This window comes from Belonocnema kinseyi, chromosome 3, assembly GCF_010883055.1.
Source record: "Belonocnema kinseyi isolate 2016_QV_RU_SX_M_011 chromosome 3, B_treatae_v1, whole genome shotgun sequence".
NCBI lineage: Eukaryota > Metazoa > Arthropoda > Insecta > Hymenoptera > Cynipidae > Belonocnema > Belonocnema kinseyi.
In genome coordinates this window covers 15468665-15487132 of record NC_046659.1, presented here as the reverse complement: position 1 = coordinate 15487132, position 18468 = coordinate 15468665, and the positions used below count along the sequence as shown (strand labels likewise).

Genomic DNA, 18468 nt, shown 5'->3' with positions numbered 1-18468 from the left:
AATTGGTTGATGACTCGACCTCAAAGTTTCTACGAGCAAGGAATTAACAAGCTTCCAAACCGCTGGAAAAAATGTGTAGAGCGTGAAGGAGACTATGTATAAGAATAATCAATAGTATTTTTGTATTGTTTTATAAATAAATAAATATTAAAAAATAATTCCGGTTAATATTTGATTCACCCTCGTAATTTTAAAAAAGTGGCGAAAACTTCCCTCTAATCCGCACTACAATATACTTAACAAAGTGAAAATGTGGGAAAAGCACCCAGGAAAGCCATCCGGTTTTCTTCACAACATGGAACAACCCGAGATCTAGAAAACAGATAGATACTCTACATAATATGAATATTCGACCATGAAGAATGATAATTGAGATTTGACTTTTAAAATGAAAACGAAAGACATTTCCATACTAATGAGTAGATTAATAATTGTAAGAGAAGAAAATGAAATTAGCCAAAAATATAAGTTTCTTAATATGAAAAAAGAGAGATAGCAGTCTAAGAAATCAATAAAAACAAAACAAGAAAAGAAGAAAAAATTACATAAAAAGATATCCTTAGATAGAAAAGAAATAAGAAAAAATAGAATTAAAAATTATAAGTCAGACAAAAGTGAAAAGATAAGAAGTAGAAAAAAATTAATTCTAGGCTGGTCTAACTAGAAAAAGAAAAAGAAAACATTATAGAATTTAAGATAATTATAAAAGTAGACGTAAGTAAAGTAATTAAGCAGTTATAATGAAAATATATGTATATTAGGGTGGTCCAAAAATGCATGGCAAAATTTTTTTGCAACAACCCCCCCCCCCCCTCATTTTATTCTAAATCTAAAAAAAGGAATTCCCTAATTTTTTTCATTTTTTTTATTTTAACAGGTGCCGGTTTTGATTTGAAGTTTCCCATGTAAAATGCATGGGAAAAAATCACTTTTTTGAGTTTATAGAATAATTTCTTAGGGTTTGAAAAAATGTGACGTGAAAGTGTTGGGGCCTGTAGAGAATCATCCAACGAAGAATTTCATCTATCAGACATATGGGTTTGACACCCCTAACACACCACAACGAGTATCTGAAAGCTACCCTTAAAACAAAGAATGTCAATTCCTGATGAAATCGACTTTTTAAACAATGTATTCTCATCTATTTTTACTTAAAATTATTATTATTGATCTAGTGGAATATTTATTATCATTGGCTACTTACTTTTTTATTTATTTAAACAAATGGAATTTGTTTAAATAATTTTTTGTTTTAAAATTCTGTTCCCCCCTTAAAATTATTACTTTTAGTATAGTTGAATATTTAATAACATTTTTTCATTAATTTTTAATTGTTTAAACAAATGTAATTTGTGGGAATTTTTTTTGAAAATTTTTTTTTCTAGAAATTGTCACAATTTGCCTATTGGAATATTTATGAACATTAGTAAATTAATTTTTAATTTTTTAAGAAAATGGAATTTGTTTAAATATTTTTCAAATAAAAATTATCAATATTTCTTCAGTGGAATATTTATCAACATTGTTTTATTAACTTTATTTAAACAAAATTTGTATTAAATAAAGTTATTACTTAAATATAACTGAGAAATTAATTATTATTAAATAAATTATTGATCAGTAATTAATTATCACTGATAAATATTCCACTAGACCTGCAGTAATAACTTTTATTTTCTAAAAATTAGAAACAAAATTATTCTAAGCAATTTTATTTGTTTAAATAATTGAAAATGAATAAACCAATGTTAACAAATATGCCGCTAGACCAATAGTTATAATTTAAAGGAAAAAAAACGAGGATATAGTGCTCAAAAGTCGATTTCATGAAGAATTGACAGTTTTTCTTTGAAGGGTAGTTTTAAGGTGCTCGTGAGGTTGTGTTAGAGGTGTCAACGCGATATGTCTGATATATAGAATTCTTCGTTGGATAATTCTTAACAGGCCCCCATACTTTCCCGTCACATTTTGTCAAACCCTAAAAAATTATTCCAAAAAATCAAAAAAGTGATTTTTCGCCATGCATTTTACATGGGAAACTTCAATTCAAAACCGGCACCTGTTAAAATCAAAAAATAAATGAAAATTATGGAATTTCTTTTTTCTGATTTGGAATGAAATTGAGGGGATCGTTGCTCTCTAAAGAAAGCAAGCGTTTTTGAGCCACCCTGATGTATATAGAATAAAAAAGTAGGATAAACCAAATTTAAATTGAAATTTCCAACGACAAAATGGCTATATAAAAAGAAATCACGACAGTATTAATAGTAGTGCTAAAGTCGAGAACAGAAAGAATATGAGAATTGAAAAGAAACAAAAACAATAAAAAACCGCGCATTCAAAAATAAAGGAATGTTTTCAAAACAATTTCTTACCCATTTGTTTCGGGAGCACATGTAACCCGTAATTTTCAAAAAATTTTGAAAGCAATTTTTTTTCTTTCGTTGCATCAATCTAGGGGGGCACTGAACCCTAAAAAATTAATAGTAGCTTATAACCTGTTACATTCCCAATAATACATAATAATTCTCAAAAATTATACATCAAATTAAAAAAAAAATTAGCCTAATATAGCATATGCAGCAGCAAAAGCAAATTTATTTATTGAACGAATGAATCTTTTAAAAATGTAAAACATTCCTTTGTTTAGGGGGGCACTAAAACGGTTCAGTATATCAAATTAATTTAATATTTATATAATCAATTCTAAAGCGGGAGACGCAGAAAATAAACACGCCCCTGAAAGACCGGCAAATTCTTGAGCGAAAGAGTTAAATAGATAGCAAGTAACTGCTACGCGAAACAGGTGCCGTTGCGTGCGCAACCCCTCGACAAAGTGGGGATCAACGAGTCCGTGAGAACGGGACCACTATCATCGCTGGAGAACGGTCAGTCGACGCTAAGCACTACTTGGAGTGAGGTGTATTGCGTTCGGCTCTTGGAATCATCGGAATAGCGACAGATCTTCCAGGAATCTTTCTGGCCAGGGTGATTTGAAGAAAAGGCTGGATGCTTTATCCTTTCCATTTAAAATTTATAAGAGAAAATATCAAATTGTGTCCCCTTTTTAGAGTATTTGGAAAATCCGACATATATGAACTTTTAGTGCTTCCCGCAACTTTGTGACGTGTCGGGACGCAATCGCATAGAGTGAAACTAGAGTGCCAATTTTCCCACCCTTCTTTTACCCATTTAATGGGAATTCAAAGGTGCTAGCCTTACCGCTCTATGAGGATTAGAATCTTGGTGGTGCTAAGAAAGTTGTGGCCCATTTTTTGATCATCGACTCGTCAATAGAAACTGACGCTCGTTTGTAAAACTATCCACCAGATCTTTCACCGATTCTTATAGGAACTCATCTAGTTTGAGCACTAAGAGCTAGCTTAGTCAGGCGTGATTTTGAAACTCAAAATATCATCGATCATTATTAGGAAAACCATTAGAAACTCCGTTCGCAAATATTGCACCTCAATTTGCACGGAGTGTACGACTGTTTATAAAATCAGCTTTCATTTGAAAGCACAGCCTTTCCTGGGGAAGGGGTAAACAGGGAGCTAGCTGGCGTTATTACGTTTATTGTAATCAGGGGAAAAATATATATAACAAAATACGAAAAATTTAATTATCACAAGATAATTCACTGGCAAATCTGTCTTCGCTTTCGTGAACCCATTGCTCTAGTTAAAACATAAACTCAAAGATAAGAATAAAATAAACAGAAAAATGAGGACTTTTCAAATAAGAGCGATTATAGATGCTGAGACCAGAGACAATTATGTGTCAAGAGGATTTGTGCCAGAGAATTATTTTAAGATTCAGGGATTTAGATTAAAAAAGAGTGAGCTTCAGTTTAATGTCAATTGGGAACCTCAAGAGGTAGATGAAGTATCTTTTAATATAGTTGTGTCTAACCGATTAGTTCGTTTCCGGTTCATCGTCCTACCAGAATTGGTGCCGATGTGCATACTCGATACCAACTTCCTGAAAAGGGCACATTACATCGTCGAACGATCCAAAATCTCTCGATGTGCGTTCGAAAGAAGGAGAGGTCGATACAAGTAATCAGTAAAACTAAGTTAAAACTATTGAAGGGAAAATTGTCTTTGGGGCTCAAGCGTGTAAATTGAATAATACAGTGCATGCTTTTTACAGTGCAGCCCCTTTTACAGAAAACCCTCGCGAAACTCATGTCGCTTCCACTTATATAGTTCCTTTCCATTCATTCCCTTAAAGATCGAAGTCACTATCGAATGAGTCAAGCCACTAGCGAACCTGTACAGCATCATTTCAAGATAAGCTTGGATACATGTTTCTTTGTAGGTATTGTCAGCTGGACCGACTTTGCGGCTGAAATGTTTTAATCCAAGGAACCTGAAATAAAAATATAATGGCGATTTTTCTTTCTAATTTCCATATTTATTATAAAGGCTCTGTTGATCATTGACAACTAGTGTGACCTCAGTATGTGATGCCTTCTCTAATAGAATGGCACGTTTCCTTAACGTCCCTGTATCGTATCGCGGGTAGCTGGACAGAACTTACCGTTGTTGTTATTTTTAACAATAAATATTTTGTCAACCCCAATATTTATGTAAAATATATGTCATTTTGAAATATTTAATATAGCATTTATCAGCGGCTACTAAACTATGTTTTCACTTTTAAGGGCCCGGAGGATCAGCAGCCAACAATTTTTTTTACAATACCAGAACCCTAGGGGGATATTTTACTGTTAGTCGTGCTGTTGGTTGCTTGCTCTGCGCGTCCTTCTCATTGTTAGAGGATTATGTCTGGTTGAGAAAAATTAAATCTTATTAAAATATTAATAAATTGAATTTTAACAGTATGCATTAGTTTCATTAGATAATGACAATAATAGAAAAAAGATAGTAAAAAGCGGTTAATATTTTTAATCCGAGTTAAAAGTTCTTTTCATTTTTCATGCGCTTAAAGATTTCCTTGATTGCGGAAAATATTAACCGATTTTCATAACCTTTTTTTCATTTTTATGTTTTTAAATTATGTCAGGAAGTTGATTCAGCTGATTAAAATTTAATTAAGCCATGTTTCTAAAGTTTTTGTTTTAGTTATAGTTGCAGGTCTTCATCTTATAACAATGAAAGGTCCATCCGTATCAGGTACACGAAAGTGTCCTGATATGTTCAAGGATATCCAGGGTGGCATCTTTCTGCTGCTAGTAATAGTTGGGACAATCAGGCATATACTAAACTATAATATGATGTCCAAATTATAAATTGGCATGTAGTTTCATCTATGTTTGACGGTTTACTCGATTGTTATTGTTAATGATAAAATAACGGTAATTTCTCTCTGGAAAGTTCCAGAAAAGTTCCATGGAATTAGGGTTTACTGTATAAAAAGATACGGACTTTAAAACAAAAAATAAAATGATTTATTTGATTTTGTAGAAACCTTATAAAATATGTACGATATATTTTTTATAGAATCGTGGTAGTGGATTAGATATGAATGTTCAAGGTGCTTGGACAGAAGGAATTACTGGACATGGAGTAGTTGTGACGATTCTTGATGATGGCTTGGAAAAAGATCATCCCGACTTGAAAGAAAATTACGTAAGTTAATAAATATTTGATTAGAAAATTAACTTTAATCTTTTGTTATCTAAAATCTGAAAGCACGCTAAGAAGAAATAATAAGGTCTTGAAATCCTTTAAGAATTGGGTGAGAGAATCACAAAAGTACGGTTCCTCTTGCGGCCATTAAACACTGAAATCCCGGCTGCGCGTCAAACAACTATTTAAAAGAGAAACAGATAGCAACATTCAGATGTTTCTAGTACAACTTTCGTCGTCTCTTATGCGTTGGAGATATCACTCCTTACCATTTCTTCGTGACGTACACATTCTAACACGAAAATATGTGAAGCCCATTTCTTAAAATTTATTAGCAACTTGTCATTTAAAAATTTTGAAGCATTTCAGAATATAACAGAACAATGGAAATTATTCTAAAGTGTTCCTCATAATTCTAGAGTATTCCAAAACACTCGAAAACGTGTCAAAACATATATTGGAATATTGCAGAATAATTTATAATTTTCTTAAACATTCTAAGACATTCTAAAATATTTTATATCCAGTTAGGGTGTCTAGATCTAGATATTCAACTCCGAGAAATTCTCTTTCGAAGCACATAGTTCGCTTTCACTTAAATTTCTTTTGAGGAGGGTTAATAGTGGTAGAATTGTGTGCTAATCGCTTTTGTAATAACGAATATTACTGAAGTATCCCTACAGATATTTTGTATCTATGGAGCTAGGTGACTTCACTAGACAAAACATCGCCACATGAATCTACCGCCACCCCAGCTCTTCAGAAGTAATGGTTGTAACGCTGAGCATGCCTGTTCTAGATCAATCATAAATATTTTAGATTAATCCTAAATATTCTCGAACATTCCAGAATATTGTAGTCAACTCAAAAACATTTGTGGGAATTCAAAATTTCTATTTTGGAACTTCGTATTATTCTGTATTTCCTGTAGGTCTTTGAACAATAATAACGTTTATTAACTAATAATGAACTGTGCTCTCTTCTGTTTAAGGATCCACAGGCTAGTTATGACGTGAATAATCATGACGAAGATCCAATGCCTCGATACGATCTAGTAGATAGTAATAGGCATGGTACGAGATGTGCTGGTGAAGTAGCTGCAACGGCAAACAATTCCATTTGTTCTGTGGGAGTAGCTTTCCATGCTCAAGTTGGAGGTAAGCGTATTCGCATTTTAGAGTAGGTTTAGTGTACTTAATCTGATCAATCATCTACATAAGACTTTAGAATGGTTATTTACTTTTTGAATTCGACACAGTGATTTCACTGCATAACACGATATGACCTATGTTTTAAGTCGATGTGCTATTTCATGTACGAAGTCTGATTTCTTGCTTGAGTCTTTCGAAAATCAAGTATTACGCTATAAATGGAAGAAGAATATTTTTTTACTGAAAAGTAATGCATGCTTTTAATTTTTGTTTTAATTTTTGACTCTTCATTGAATACTATTACTATTAAAAAAAGGTAATTTTTTCATATTTATAGTAGATGACAATCTTTTAAAATGTTTGTAATAGCAGGACTCACCTTTCGGAAAATACATGAAAAATAACCATCTCTTTCTGTAATGTAGACAATTCGAAAATGTATGCTCATTAAAAGCTAATCATCGTACTTGAATGCTGCTTAATTTATTCAAATTTCTATTTGAGAGTACATTATTTTTGAAATCTAGGCACTTTCTATCTCTTGAATTCATTTAGGTTCTTTAGATCTTTTTAGAATTGTTATGCATTTCCATTTATTCTATTTAATTATTCCGCATTCTCTAAAGTTCTTCTTAGTGCTCTCGTTCGTTTGATGTACCCATATTTTTGTCACAATATCAGAGTAAATTCGTTTTGGTGTATCAATTATTACGATTTTTTCACGGTAAAAGAAAACTTTACCTAATATTATTTCAATAATTAAATAAATAGAATAGTATATATACACATCGATCTATGTTGTGAGAGATGCAGCTATCTCTAACTAAACGGCATGCACTGCCAGACAGGTAAATATAACTCCGTAACATTTTGCAAGGTGGTGAGAAGTCGTTGAACTCTTTAAGCAAAAATAATCTGCTAAGGCGTTATTACAAGATTTGATATTTTACTAGAGCCTTGATGGTGTTAGTAGCGTCATTCCTGGAATAGCCAGTGTCTCTCTTATGTATAGACTTTCGCGACGAATGTTCCAGGAACTACGAACTACTGACTAAATGTTAGTGGTTCAATATTCCGCTCCCAAATCATGACAACGCGCTTACTAGACAGTCTCATATGTACCTGAAAATTCTAAGAGATGGCATTAGTATTCACTAATGTGAACCATTTTCGTCGAGCTTGATCCTTCAAATGACGCCTGTCAAAACTTCAGCCATTTATGTTTACGCATTTACAAGTTACAGCACTGAGAAGCGACTAACCTCCAAGTTTTTTTTAATATCGAAAAATCTGAGTTTCGAGTTTTGATCAAACACTACTATCTTCGCAAGAAAACGATATCCGAGACCAAGGCCAAGCTGGATAAGTATTACGGGAACTCTGCACCGTCGATTGGAACGATTCATAAGTGGTTTACCGAGTTTCGTTGTGGCCGTACGAGCACAGTTGATGCTGAACGATCTGGGCGCCCAAAAGAGGTCACTACATCAGAAAATGTCGAAACAATCCATGATATGATGTTGAATGATCCCAAAGTGAAATTGAGAGAGGTAGCTAATGCTGTAGGCAAATCATTGGAACGTGTGGGCAATATCGTTCATTCAGTTTTGGGCATGAAGAAGCTCTGCGCGCGATGGGTGCCACGTTTGCTCACAGTGGACCAAAAACGAATTCGTGTGACAATTTCCCAGCAGAATTTGGCATTATTTTCGAGTAAGCCGACCGAGTTTTTGCGCCAATTCATAACCATGGATGAAACCTGGATCCACCACTACACTCCTGAGTCAACGCAACAGGCAAAACAGTGGGTTCCACCGGGCCAAAGTGCTCCGAAGCGTCCAGAAACGCAACAATGGGTCGGAAAGGTTATGGCCTCCGTATTTTGGGATGCACATGGCATAATATTCGTGGACTATCTCGAAAAAGGTAAACCCATAACCGGAACATACTATTCATCATTATTGGACCGATTGAAAATCGAAATCGCCGAAAAACGACCGCATTTGAAGAAGAAAAAACCGCTTTATCATCACGATAATACGCCTGTTCATTCATGCTTAGTGGCACAAGCAAAATTGCATGAAATCGGCTTCGAATTTGTTCCTCAGCCACCGTATTCACCAGACCTGGTCCCCAGCGACTATTACTTGTTCCCTAACCTGAAGAGATGGCTCACCGGTAAGCGTTTTTACTCAAATGAGGAGCTCATAGCTGAAACTGAGGCGTATTTTGGAGACCTTCCGATCGAGTACTTTTCGGACGGTATAAAAAAGTTAGAAAATCGTTGGACTCGCTGTATCGACCTAAAAGGAGAGTATGTTGAAAAATAAAACCGACTTTGGCCAAAAAAATGTATGCGTGTTTCATTTTTTAGGGACTTATCAGACTGCCTAGTATTACCATTATCTCCGCCATTTTGACCAGACTTGAGAAGCTGATGCTGGAAGAGCAATTAGGTTGTCGGATGCTCACTCCCTTAAATTATTGATTGTAAAAACTTCTTTGATCAAAAACTGAGCTCTTTTTCGCTTTCTTGTCGATACCGTTCATCAGAAAAATATTTGTGTGCCTACCATCTTTAGCTTGGATAAAAATTTTCTGGTGCCAATTAACTTGTCTTAGATACTTATTACGAAAGAGATTTTTTCAGTTTCGTAGTCTCCTCGATTGAGCCTATTTTTTGTTTTTTTTAATCCAGTTTTCTTCTGACACTCTTTCGTTAACGTCGAATCTACAATTTCGGCGATTCGGTGACTGTCCAGCGCTCGGTCAAATTCAGCCTAAAACTCTAGCTGTGTGAGACCAAAATGTCTGCTGAGGGATTTTTAGACTATATTCTGCTGCAATAGAGGGGATAAGTCTGGTTGGCATTACAACAATTAGTAGTTTCAAACGCAAAACTGTTAATGTCTTGACAGGAGCTACTCTAGTTTTTGTTTTTTCTAGCGTTATCTTTCATGGAAAGTCTCTCTCCAAACGCAGATGGGCCACTGCAGCGATAATTTCAGTGCTAGCATCGGTAAATATATGTAACCGTACCTCCATAATTTATTCTAATTCCTAAGAGTGGCAACGTAGTATCCTCAAAGTTTCAGCGTAAAGTGTTCCTTGCAGCCATGTAAACCATTTTTTCTTGAAGTATGCTGGACGCATCTCAGCCAAGTCAGTGCCCAAACGTCAGATGTCCTGCATCGTTACCTTTGCTTAAATCGTTAGTAAAGCCAGAAGACTTAAGGGATCAAACAAGCATATTATAAATTATAAAAAATTTTGCTTTGTATGGGTCTTATCTCCTGTCATCAGATATAAAAATATTTTACAACTTCATTAGGGAAAGAAATTTTGATTTGAAAAGTATAGCATAATTTGAAAAAAAAACAAACACTTTTAAAAAAATGGTAGCACATTAGATTTTAAGGGTACATAAGAAATCATGTAAACATTTGAAAGTTTAAATAAATAAAACAGAGTTGCGTGTTTTTCGCATGTATCTTTTGTTTATAAAGGCACTAAAGTCCTTCTTGAAAACGCCGTTATAGTTTTTCAGTAGAGTTTTTTGTTTTAAATGGACGAAAGTGAATATGTCAATGAGCAGATAGAATCATTAAATTTGGATTTAGTTTTCTTTACGATTATAATATTTCAAGACTAAAAAGTGACATTTTAATGTAAAGTTTTTTTGTGAACAAGTGTTTCTTGAATTCTATGTTCAGATTGTGTTCTAGCATCTATTATATGTGAAAGGCTTAAATAAATTTGAAAACGCAATCAAAAAGCTGGGAGAAGTTGTTCCTTTTCGATGTTCAACCTCAGCGTAATATCTTAGAGAGCAAACTGCCTCCAAAAATAAGTGCTAAGTTGGATAAGTTACCAGATTACTGCCTTTAGAAAAAGTAAACGTAGGAGTACTGACACCAGACTGCAACATTTTGAACATTATGGGATAGAATTCCAACGAGTCGTGATGAAAACGCCATGAGGAAAATTCTTTCGTTGTATGAGAAGTGGACAAATCTTCGATTTTCTAGTACACGCCGCAAAAGTGCAGTTCCTTAAATGTCGAAAGAAGAAAAGTGAAGAGATGTTTCTAAAAATGCATTTGATACCGACTTCCAAGTATACGATCGTTCTTCAAGAAGACGAGACATATTTATTGGCTGAATGTGAAGCCGATCGGCGAGCTGCCATGGTTGGTACAGATTTAAAATTCTTATACAAAAAACGACATATCATAGAAAGAGAAACTGATGAGAAATGTCTGCTAAATAACAATAAAGAGCATATTGCTTCATTGACTGGACAGATACTGAAAGATAAAATTGACGCTTGTGCAGATCATGCAGATCCATCTATATCAGAATTAGCCATATTCATTTCAGAACTGCCAGGTCATAAGCGATCACGATAGTTATTGTTGAACGCCGAAGTTTCTACAGCATTAGACAGGGCTTAACGTAGTGACATAATGCCTACTCTATTAATTTCGTGCATTGTTTGCTCATTGGATCATGATATAAAAGATTATAATATCATCCAATGTTCAATCAAAAGAGATGGTAAGCAGATACAAAAAGAACATGTTCGAGAAATGAGAAAATAATTCAAACATTGTAGAAAGTTGTAGGGTCTTCAAACCTTTCTTTGCCTTAAATTCTTTTTGGATGTCACATTCTATTCAGCTGTTTCTGAAATTTCGATACCGCACATGGTTCTTTTTTCGAGGTCACGGAGAACCTTGTCAGGTCGAGTGGCACTTCTCATTTTCGACAGTTGACTCTGTTTTCCTTAGAGCGTTTGGCAGAGTAGTATAAGGGCTTATACCGAAATAGTAACAGATATGACGAGGACACACTCTAAGTGTCCAATATCACCTGGAGTAAACGTCGTTTCACGCTGCTATAGGTACGGAAAACGAAATTTTCTCGGGGAAATTTGGTTTGTCAGCAATGTTTGGACCTTCCCGAACTTCAACTGAGGTACACGTTTTCTCACGTTAGTCTATCTTAGCTTCTCATAAAGATAGAATCATGTGTTAAAGTTAACAATGTTTCGTAAAATTCTGTGAAATCAATTTTATAACAAAACAGTGTCTAAATTAATATGAGAAGCGTTATTAAGGAATATATTGTTGGAATTTTTTTCTGCAATTAATGAGAAAGGGAGTTAAATCTACTCTCGGCAGGATGCTGGGTATCATTCCCAGGCTAAAGGCTGCTATTCAGCACCTTTTACTGGAAATCTGGAAGCCCAAGAAAATATGAAAAAAATGCCAAGGGCGTAAAATATTGTTTTAAACAGTGTTATTTCTCAAATTATTGTCTTCATTAATAAACAGAAATTTAAGAATATTAATGGATTTTGACATATTAATTAAATAATATTACTAGTAATAATATTACTGAAATAATTTTAAATAATATAACTGGATTTTGGGACCCTGTATGAAAGTGTCGCTTACACCTTTTGCTCTCCGCTCAGTGGAACGGAATCCCGAAACGATGGCCGAACGTCAATTTTTTAGCATCAGTAACGATATGGCTTGCTACACGTTATGGATTCTTCCCTGATATAATTAATAAATATTTAAAAGAATCGCGAAATATTCCATGACGAACACGAAAATAGAAATGTATTTAATTAAGGATTGATGAAATTGTAGCATATTGAAAGAGTGCGGATAGAGAATGCTAACTACTTCATATAGTGTGAAAATTTGTCAAGTGGGCCACTTTTTTTATAGGTTATGATTTTTCTTTTTTCTTTCTTTTATGATTTTTCTTCGGGAATGCGTGATAAGCTAGAGTTTCACATAAATAAAATGGCCCTAAAACATTTTTGCAAAATTTTTTATTTTTTGAGTCGTTATTGTTATTTAACTTTCTTAGCATTATTCTAGTAATTAATTTGTTTCTCTCGATCAGTATAAATTATTGCCATAATTTTGTGCATGTTTCGTGAAATATGTTTGTTCTACAAAATAAACATCATTTTACCATTGTTGCATAAATATTGATGAAATTAGCAGCAATTTGTATAAACAAATAAAATTAGTTCTAACTTCTCAATTGATTTGAATGCTTTACTTGACTAATTACGATAGCTCGTTTGTTAATGAAGATTTTGGTAAAAAATTTAGGGAACTCGCATACCATCAAAAGTTGGGCGTGTTTTCTTGTTAACGTTCCGTGCTTCATGCCGCGCCGCGTACGATATTCACGTTAAAACGTGTAAAATGTTGTAGGTCGAGGCACGCTGCAGTGCGGCGAATTTAGAAAATTGGAGTCCAAATGATCCAGAGCCTAACATTTTTATCCGATTCCATATGTTTTTTTAAATTAAAGCTAATTCAATTCTGTGGAGGTCTGTCGAGGGCGATTTTGCTAAAAAGGCTCTATTTGTTTGTTATTCAAGTTGATAAGTGCCAAAAAACCATAATGTTTCATATTCGAGCTTCCTGTTCTGTAGAATTTATTGATTTTACTTCAAAAAGGTGAAAAATTAATATATTTACAATCGATTAACAAATCCTAATAACTTAGATGGAGTTCGTGCAATCTGTTCAATTGTTATAAACAAATTTATGAACAAAATCGATTATTATTGTACATTGAAGCCTAGAAGTTCTTTTCATCACGTATTTCCCCGTGAAATCGAGTGAAATTAATGTTTTGGTTGAAATCAAAGACTAAAGTATAATTTTTTTATTGTAATAAACAAATTTCATAAACGCATTTCATAAACAAATTTCATAAACAAATTTAAGAAATAAGTGCCTCTGTATATATAAGATGCATTTTTCTGTGCAATAATTAGGTTTGCCTTCAAAAATAAAAATTCCATGACAGAAATGGACAATCAAAATATTTACCATTGTTATAAATATATATTTATAAATGCATTAAACAGTCACTCTTTGATATAAAAAATCCATTTTTTGCATAATTGTTAATTTTATCATTAAATTAATATTATGTTGAAGGAAACTGACGTTTGACAATACTTTTTATTTTTATTAATAATTCCCGCTCAATAAATGCATTTAATAGATGCTTTCAAATAGGACAAATCTCTCCTACGAAACTCTTACGAAATATAGAGACATCCAACAATATTTCCCATTGTTATGAAAAATCATGGTCAATCAATTTTTAAAATTATTCTTCCGCATTGAAGAAATCTGTTTTTTTTTTGGTTGAAGAGTTAGTGTTACCTTGAAATAAGGAACCGAATCGTAAAACGTCTAGTTTTTATGATATAATCAACATTTTAGTAAGAAACAGATATTTGCTATTTTAGAGCGTCTATTGAATGCATTTGTTGAGCAGAATTGTTAGTAAAAATGAAAAATATTGTCAAACGTCAGTTTCCTCTATCAGAAAATTAATTTATTGATAAAATTAACAATTATCCAAAAAAATAGATTTTTTCTATCAAAGAGTGACTGTTTAATGCATTTTTTAATCAGTATTGTTTATAAGAATGGTAAATATTTTGATTGTCCATTTCTGTCCTGGAATTTTTATTTTTGACAGCAAACCTAGTGATTGCGTAGAAAAATGCGTTTTGTATATACAGAGGCGCTTATTTATCAAATCTGTTTATGAAATTTGTTTATAACAATCAAAAAAATTATACTTTAGTGTTTTATTTCAACGAAACATTAACTTCACTCGATTTCACGGGGAAGAACGTGATGAAAAGAACTTCCAGGCGTCAATATACAACAATAATAGATTTTGTTTATAAATTTGTTTATAACAATTGAAGAGATTGCACGAACTTCATCTAAGTTATTAGAATTTGTTTATTGATCGTAAATCTATTAATTTTTCACCCTTTTGAAGTAAAATCAATAAATGCTACAGAACAGGCAGCTCAAATATGAAAAATTATGGTTTTTTGGCATTTTGCAACTTGAATAACAAACAAACAGAGCCTTTTTAGCAAAATCGCCCTCGACAAACCTCTACAGAATATAATTTACATTAATTAAAAAAAAGATGGAATCGGATGAAAATTGTAGGCTCTGGATCATTTTTAACCCCAATTTTCTAATTCGCCGCATTGCAGCGTGTCTCGACCTATAGCATCTTACACGTTTTAAGAGTGAATATCATATGCGGTGCGGCACGGAGCGCGGAACGTCAACACGAAAACACGCACAACTTTTGATGATATGCGAGTTCCCTAATTTTTTTTACCAAAAGCTTCAAATCAATTGAGAAGTTAGAACGAATTTTATTTGTTTACAAAAATTGTTGCTAATTTCATCAATATTTATGCAAGAATGGTAAAATGATTTTTATTTTATAGAATGAACATATTTAACGAAACATGCTAAAAATTATGGCGATAGTTTGTACTGATCGAGAGAAAAAATGTATTACGAGAACAATGCTAAAAAAGTTAAATAACAATAACGTTTCAAAAAAAGACACTTGACAAATTTTGATACATAGTTATTCGTTCTAGGAAAAAGGATCATAAAGGAATTATAAATACAATGGAGGCAGAAAGCTATCTACGGCAAGCACCCCAAAACGTTAGATTAAAATAAAATGGATAGTAAGGCATCCAATATTTGGCACAGAAAGAGTGTTCTGTGTCCAGAGACGGAAGGATTCGGCATTGTGATACAGGACAAGGCTGTCAGCACCAGGAATGATCGCAAACACGTGTTTTATCGGGACGTGGTTGACCGGTGCCAATTATGTGGAGATACCAAAGAATCTATCGAGCACATTATTGATGGCTGTCGCGTAATGACTCAGAGAGAATCTACCCACATACATAATGATGTAGCAAGCATCACACATCGGTTTTATTAAACACCTGTCACATTGTAAGAAACTTTCTTACTTATCAGGAAGAAGCAAGCGACTAAGAACCTGTGGAGTGGCAGATGATCGCTGTAAGAAAGCATCTAGGCGTGAGTAATATCGCCTCCAATTCTCTTGGCCGCTCGTAATTGTATACCTACAACATCAACGCAGGAGGTTTCAAGCATCGTATTAAAATAACATATAACAGCCTTATCTTATCAGTCACTTGACTTTGTCCGTGGCTATGATGTCTAACCGGGTTCATCAGAGTAAAAGTTTTGAATCAAATAATAATTAGTGCTTAAAAGTCGTATACAGGAAGCAGAACATTCGCTTCGACTAAAAGAACATTCTGACAAGCACCTTCATCGTAAATTCTATGGCATTATACGTAGAGAAGAGCTATTAATGGGTTTTCCCAAAATATTTCTCAAATCTGCTAGATTGAGATCAAAAACAGAGGGATTTCTTTTTGTTCGTGAATACAACGTTATAGATACCTTAGTTTACCGCAAGCGCATAATAAATGTCTCTGTACGCGATACCAACTACCGAGCATGCACCTAAGAGCCAGAAACAATTGGGCGTTAGGATTCGATTCTTTAAGGAATCATGATCGCTTTAGCAGAGTGTATTCAGAAAATGATTGAACACCCAGATCTGATGCTAGGCTTCATGCTCCAGTGTACTACTTATATGTTACCTGAAAAACCAGAAGCTAAAAATCCATCTGACTTTCGACCGATAGCCTCGCTTCTAACAATATATAAATGTTTCACAGCTATCATGGCAGATAAGGTCTATTATCACTGTGACGAGAATGACCTCCTTACAGAAGAACAAAAAGGTTGTTGAAAAAACTCGCGAGGCAGTAAAAATCTAGTCACTATAGACGCTGTTGAACCTATTGAGTAAAACACTAAGCAGCATGTCTCATGGGTTTACAATTCATGATAATGAGGATAGTCATCAAGTGATCCATCTTCTGTACATGGATGGCCTCAAGCTGTACGCTAGTTTTGTCCAGAAACTGCGAGTTAGAGAATGAGTTCGAAAATGATATCGAGACAATTGCTGCTTGCGTATCATATAAATATCTGGGTATTTTTGAATCTAAGGGTACTCAGCATATTTTGTTAAGATGAGCCTACGATTGCCTTCTCTACGAGACCCAGATTGATCATGAAGAGTTTTTTCAACTAGGTAAACAAAATCAAGGCAAACAACTAAGATTGATTTATCACCATCTCTGCAAGTCTTATAGAATTAACCCTAACGTTGCATCGCCAATCGCTCCTAGGAACCTAGATTCAATTGTCAAAAATGAAAAGTGGCGTATATACTAGAACTTCATATTGTCGACAATTGCTTCTGTTGTGAACTAAAGGCGTGATATAATTCCACTTGACTTCAAGAAACGAGCCATGCTCGTTATCGAATTTTCGCTACCACTTTCTTTACCACTTTCGGGTATTTTTTCAAACTTGATATATAACGAAGCTTCAAGAGCTCAATCGCAAGGGCAATTATTTTAATTTAATGTTTTGGATACAGTCGCTGCAGTTCGAAGACCTGAAGAAGGATGACTCCGCGTGTGCATGACGTATTCTGCATATGTTGCTGGAAATGTCTTGAAGTAAAATGAATTAACTCCTGATGATCTGGAGAAAGTGCAAGTCATTTCATTTTTTTTAGTGCCGACAGATTGGAAGACCAAATCTGTCGAAAAAGATGTTTGTATCTATTACGGTGAGACTACTTACCATACTTACTACTTACTACTTTCGGTATCAAGATCTTTAATAACACTTATATCTGCAAGGTCAGGGTCGTCGAGTACGCCAGTAATTTTTCCATGCTTCAGATTAATATTGGAATATTATCCAATCCGAGCTTCATAACCATCTCTCCTGTGTACCTTTTGACGATATATAAAGCACTGTGAAGTTGCTTGAAACAAGAAGCATAGATCTTCAGTTCGTCCATTAAAAATAGATGAGTGACCTTATGCTCGTGATGGTTGTCGTCGCCTCAGAGGTACCAAGGAGAATTGCGTAGTGCGAGAGATAGCAGCAGAATATTCATGAAAAAAAGTAGCGGCCCCCATTCTCTGAACAATCCTGTCGTTTAGCATAGCTGTATGGTGCTTATACAGCATGTTCAAACTGGATATTGGCTTACAATTTTCTGGGTTAGACAATTTGCCAATGTGTGGGCCAAATATTGGTATGCAGAAGTAAACTTCTTTCTTTCCTGGAAGCGGATGATATTCTTAATGTTTTTCTTCAATTGCAGTAACGGGATCTAGTAAACCTCTCTTCAAAATGTCTTTATCTGGTCGGGCTCGGTGCGACAAGTCAGCGAAAAAATGTTTATTCTCTCTGATCTTGCCCTTCTATATTCTCCTCCTTGCATCAGATATAACTCGAATATTGTGAAGGATGTGCTGCGTAATTATCGTCAGCTTTTACTTGTACAGTATGTGCGTCTTTTGGTCTTTTGAACCATTATCGGTTTTAGCCTTCAATTTGAATCAGACAAAAGCTTTTGCCGGATTCAACACTCTAACTTAATGCTTAGAAGGAACTCAGATGTTAATTTTCCTCCGTGTCCTGTATTCCGATCATCTTACAGAGGTTTCCCCCTTTCCGCGGATTTTCTTAAGCAACCAATCTTTGCTTTCGTTACCGGTTCCATCTAATTTGTTTTCGGCACCTCCAACTGTAGGCTGATCGCCTCGTTTTCCGACCCATTCTGGGCTGCTTTGCGCGCTTAATCGCTTTTCAAACGAATTTTCAACTTTTTGGTTTTTTGATGGTGACACCGTATTTCCCTCTATAGCTGAGGAAGGGATTCGTTGATCCTTGTAAAGCCTTGCTTGCCAGGATAAAGCTTCATACT

General features: G+C 34.3%; 1 protein-coding gene across 17 annotated transcripts in view; it reads left to right on the top strand.

Moving 5' to 3' along the window:
• The window catches only part of LOC117170335 (furin-like protease 1), a 1188597-nt gene that overhangs the window by 487148 nt on the left and 682981 nt on the right, over positions 1-18468 (top strand). For all 17 annotated transcript variants that reach the window (XR_004466767.1, XR_004466766.1, XM_033357070.1 and 14 more), the window contains 2 exons: positions 5466-5594; positions 6586-6751. Coding sequence is in view for 15 of the 17 variants with exons in the window: in XM_033357070.1 (XP_033212961.1) it covers positions 5466-5594; positions 6586-6751 (295 nt within the window). In the remaining 2 variants the exon portion in view is untranslated. The remainder of the gene's footprint in view (positions 1-5465; positions 5595-6585; positions 6752-18468) is intronic.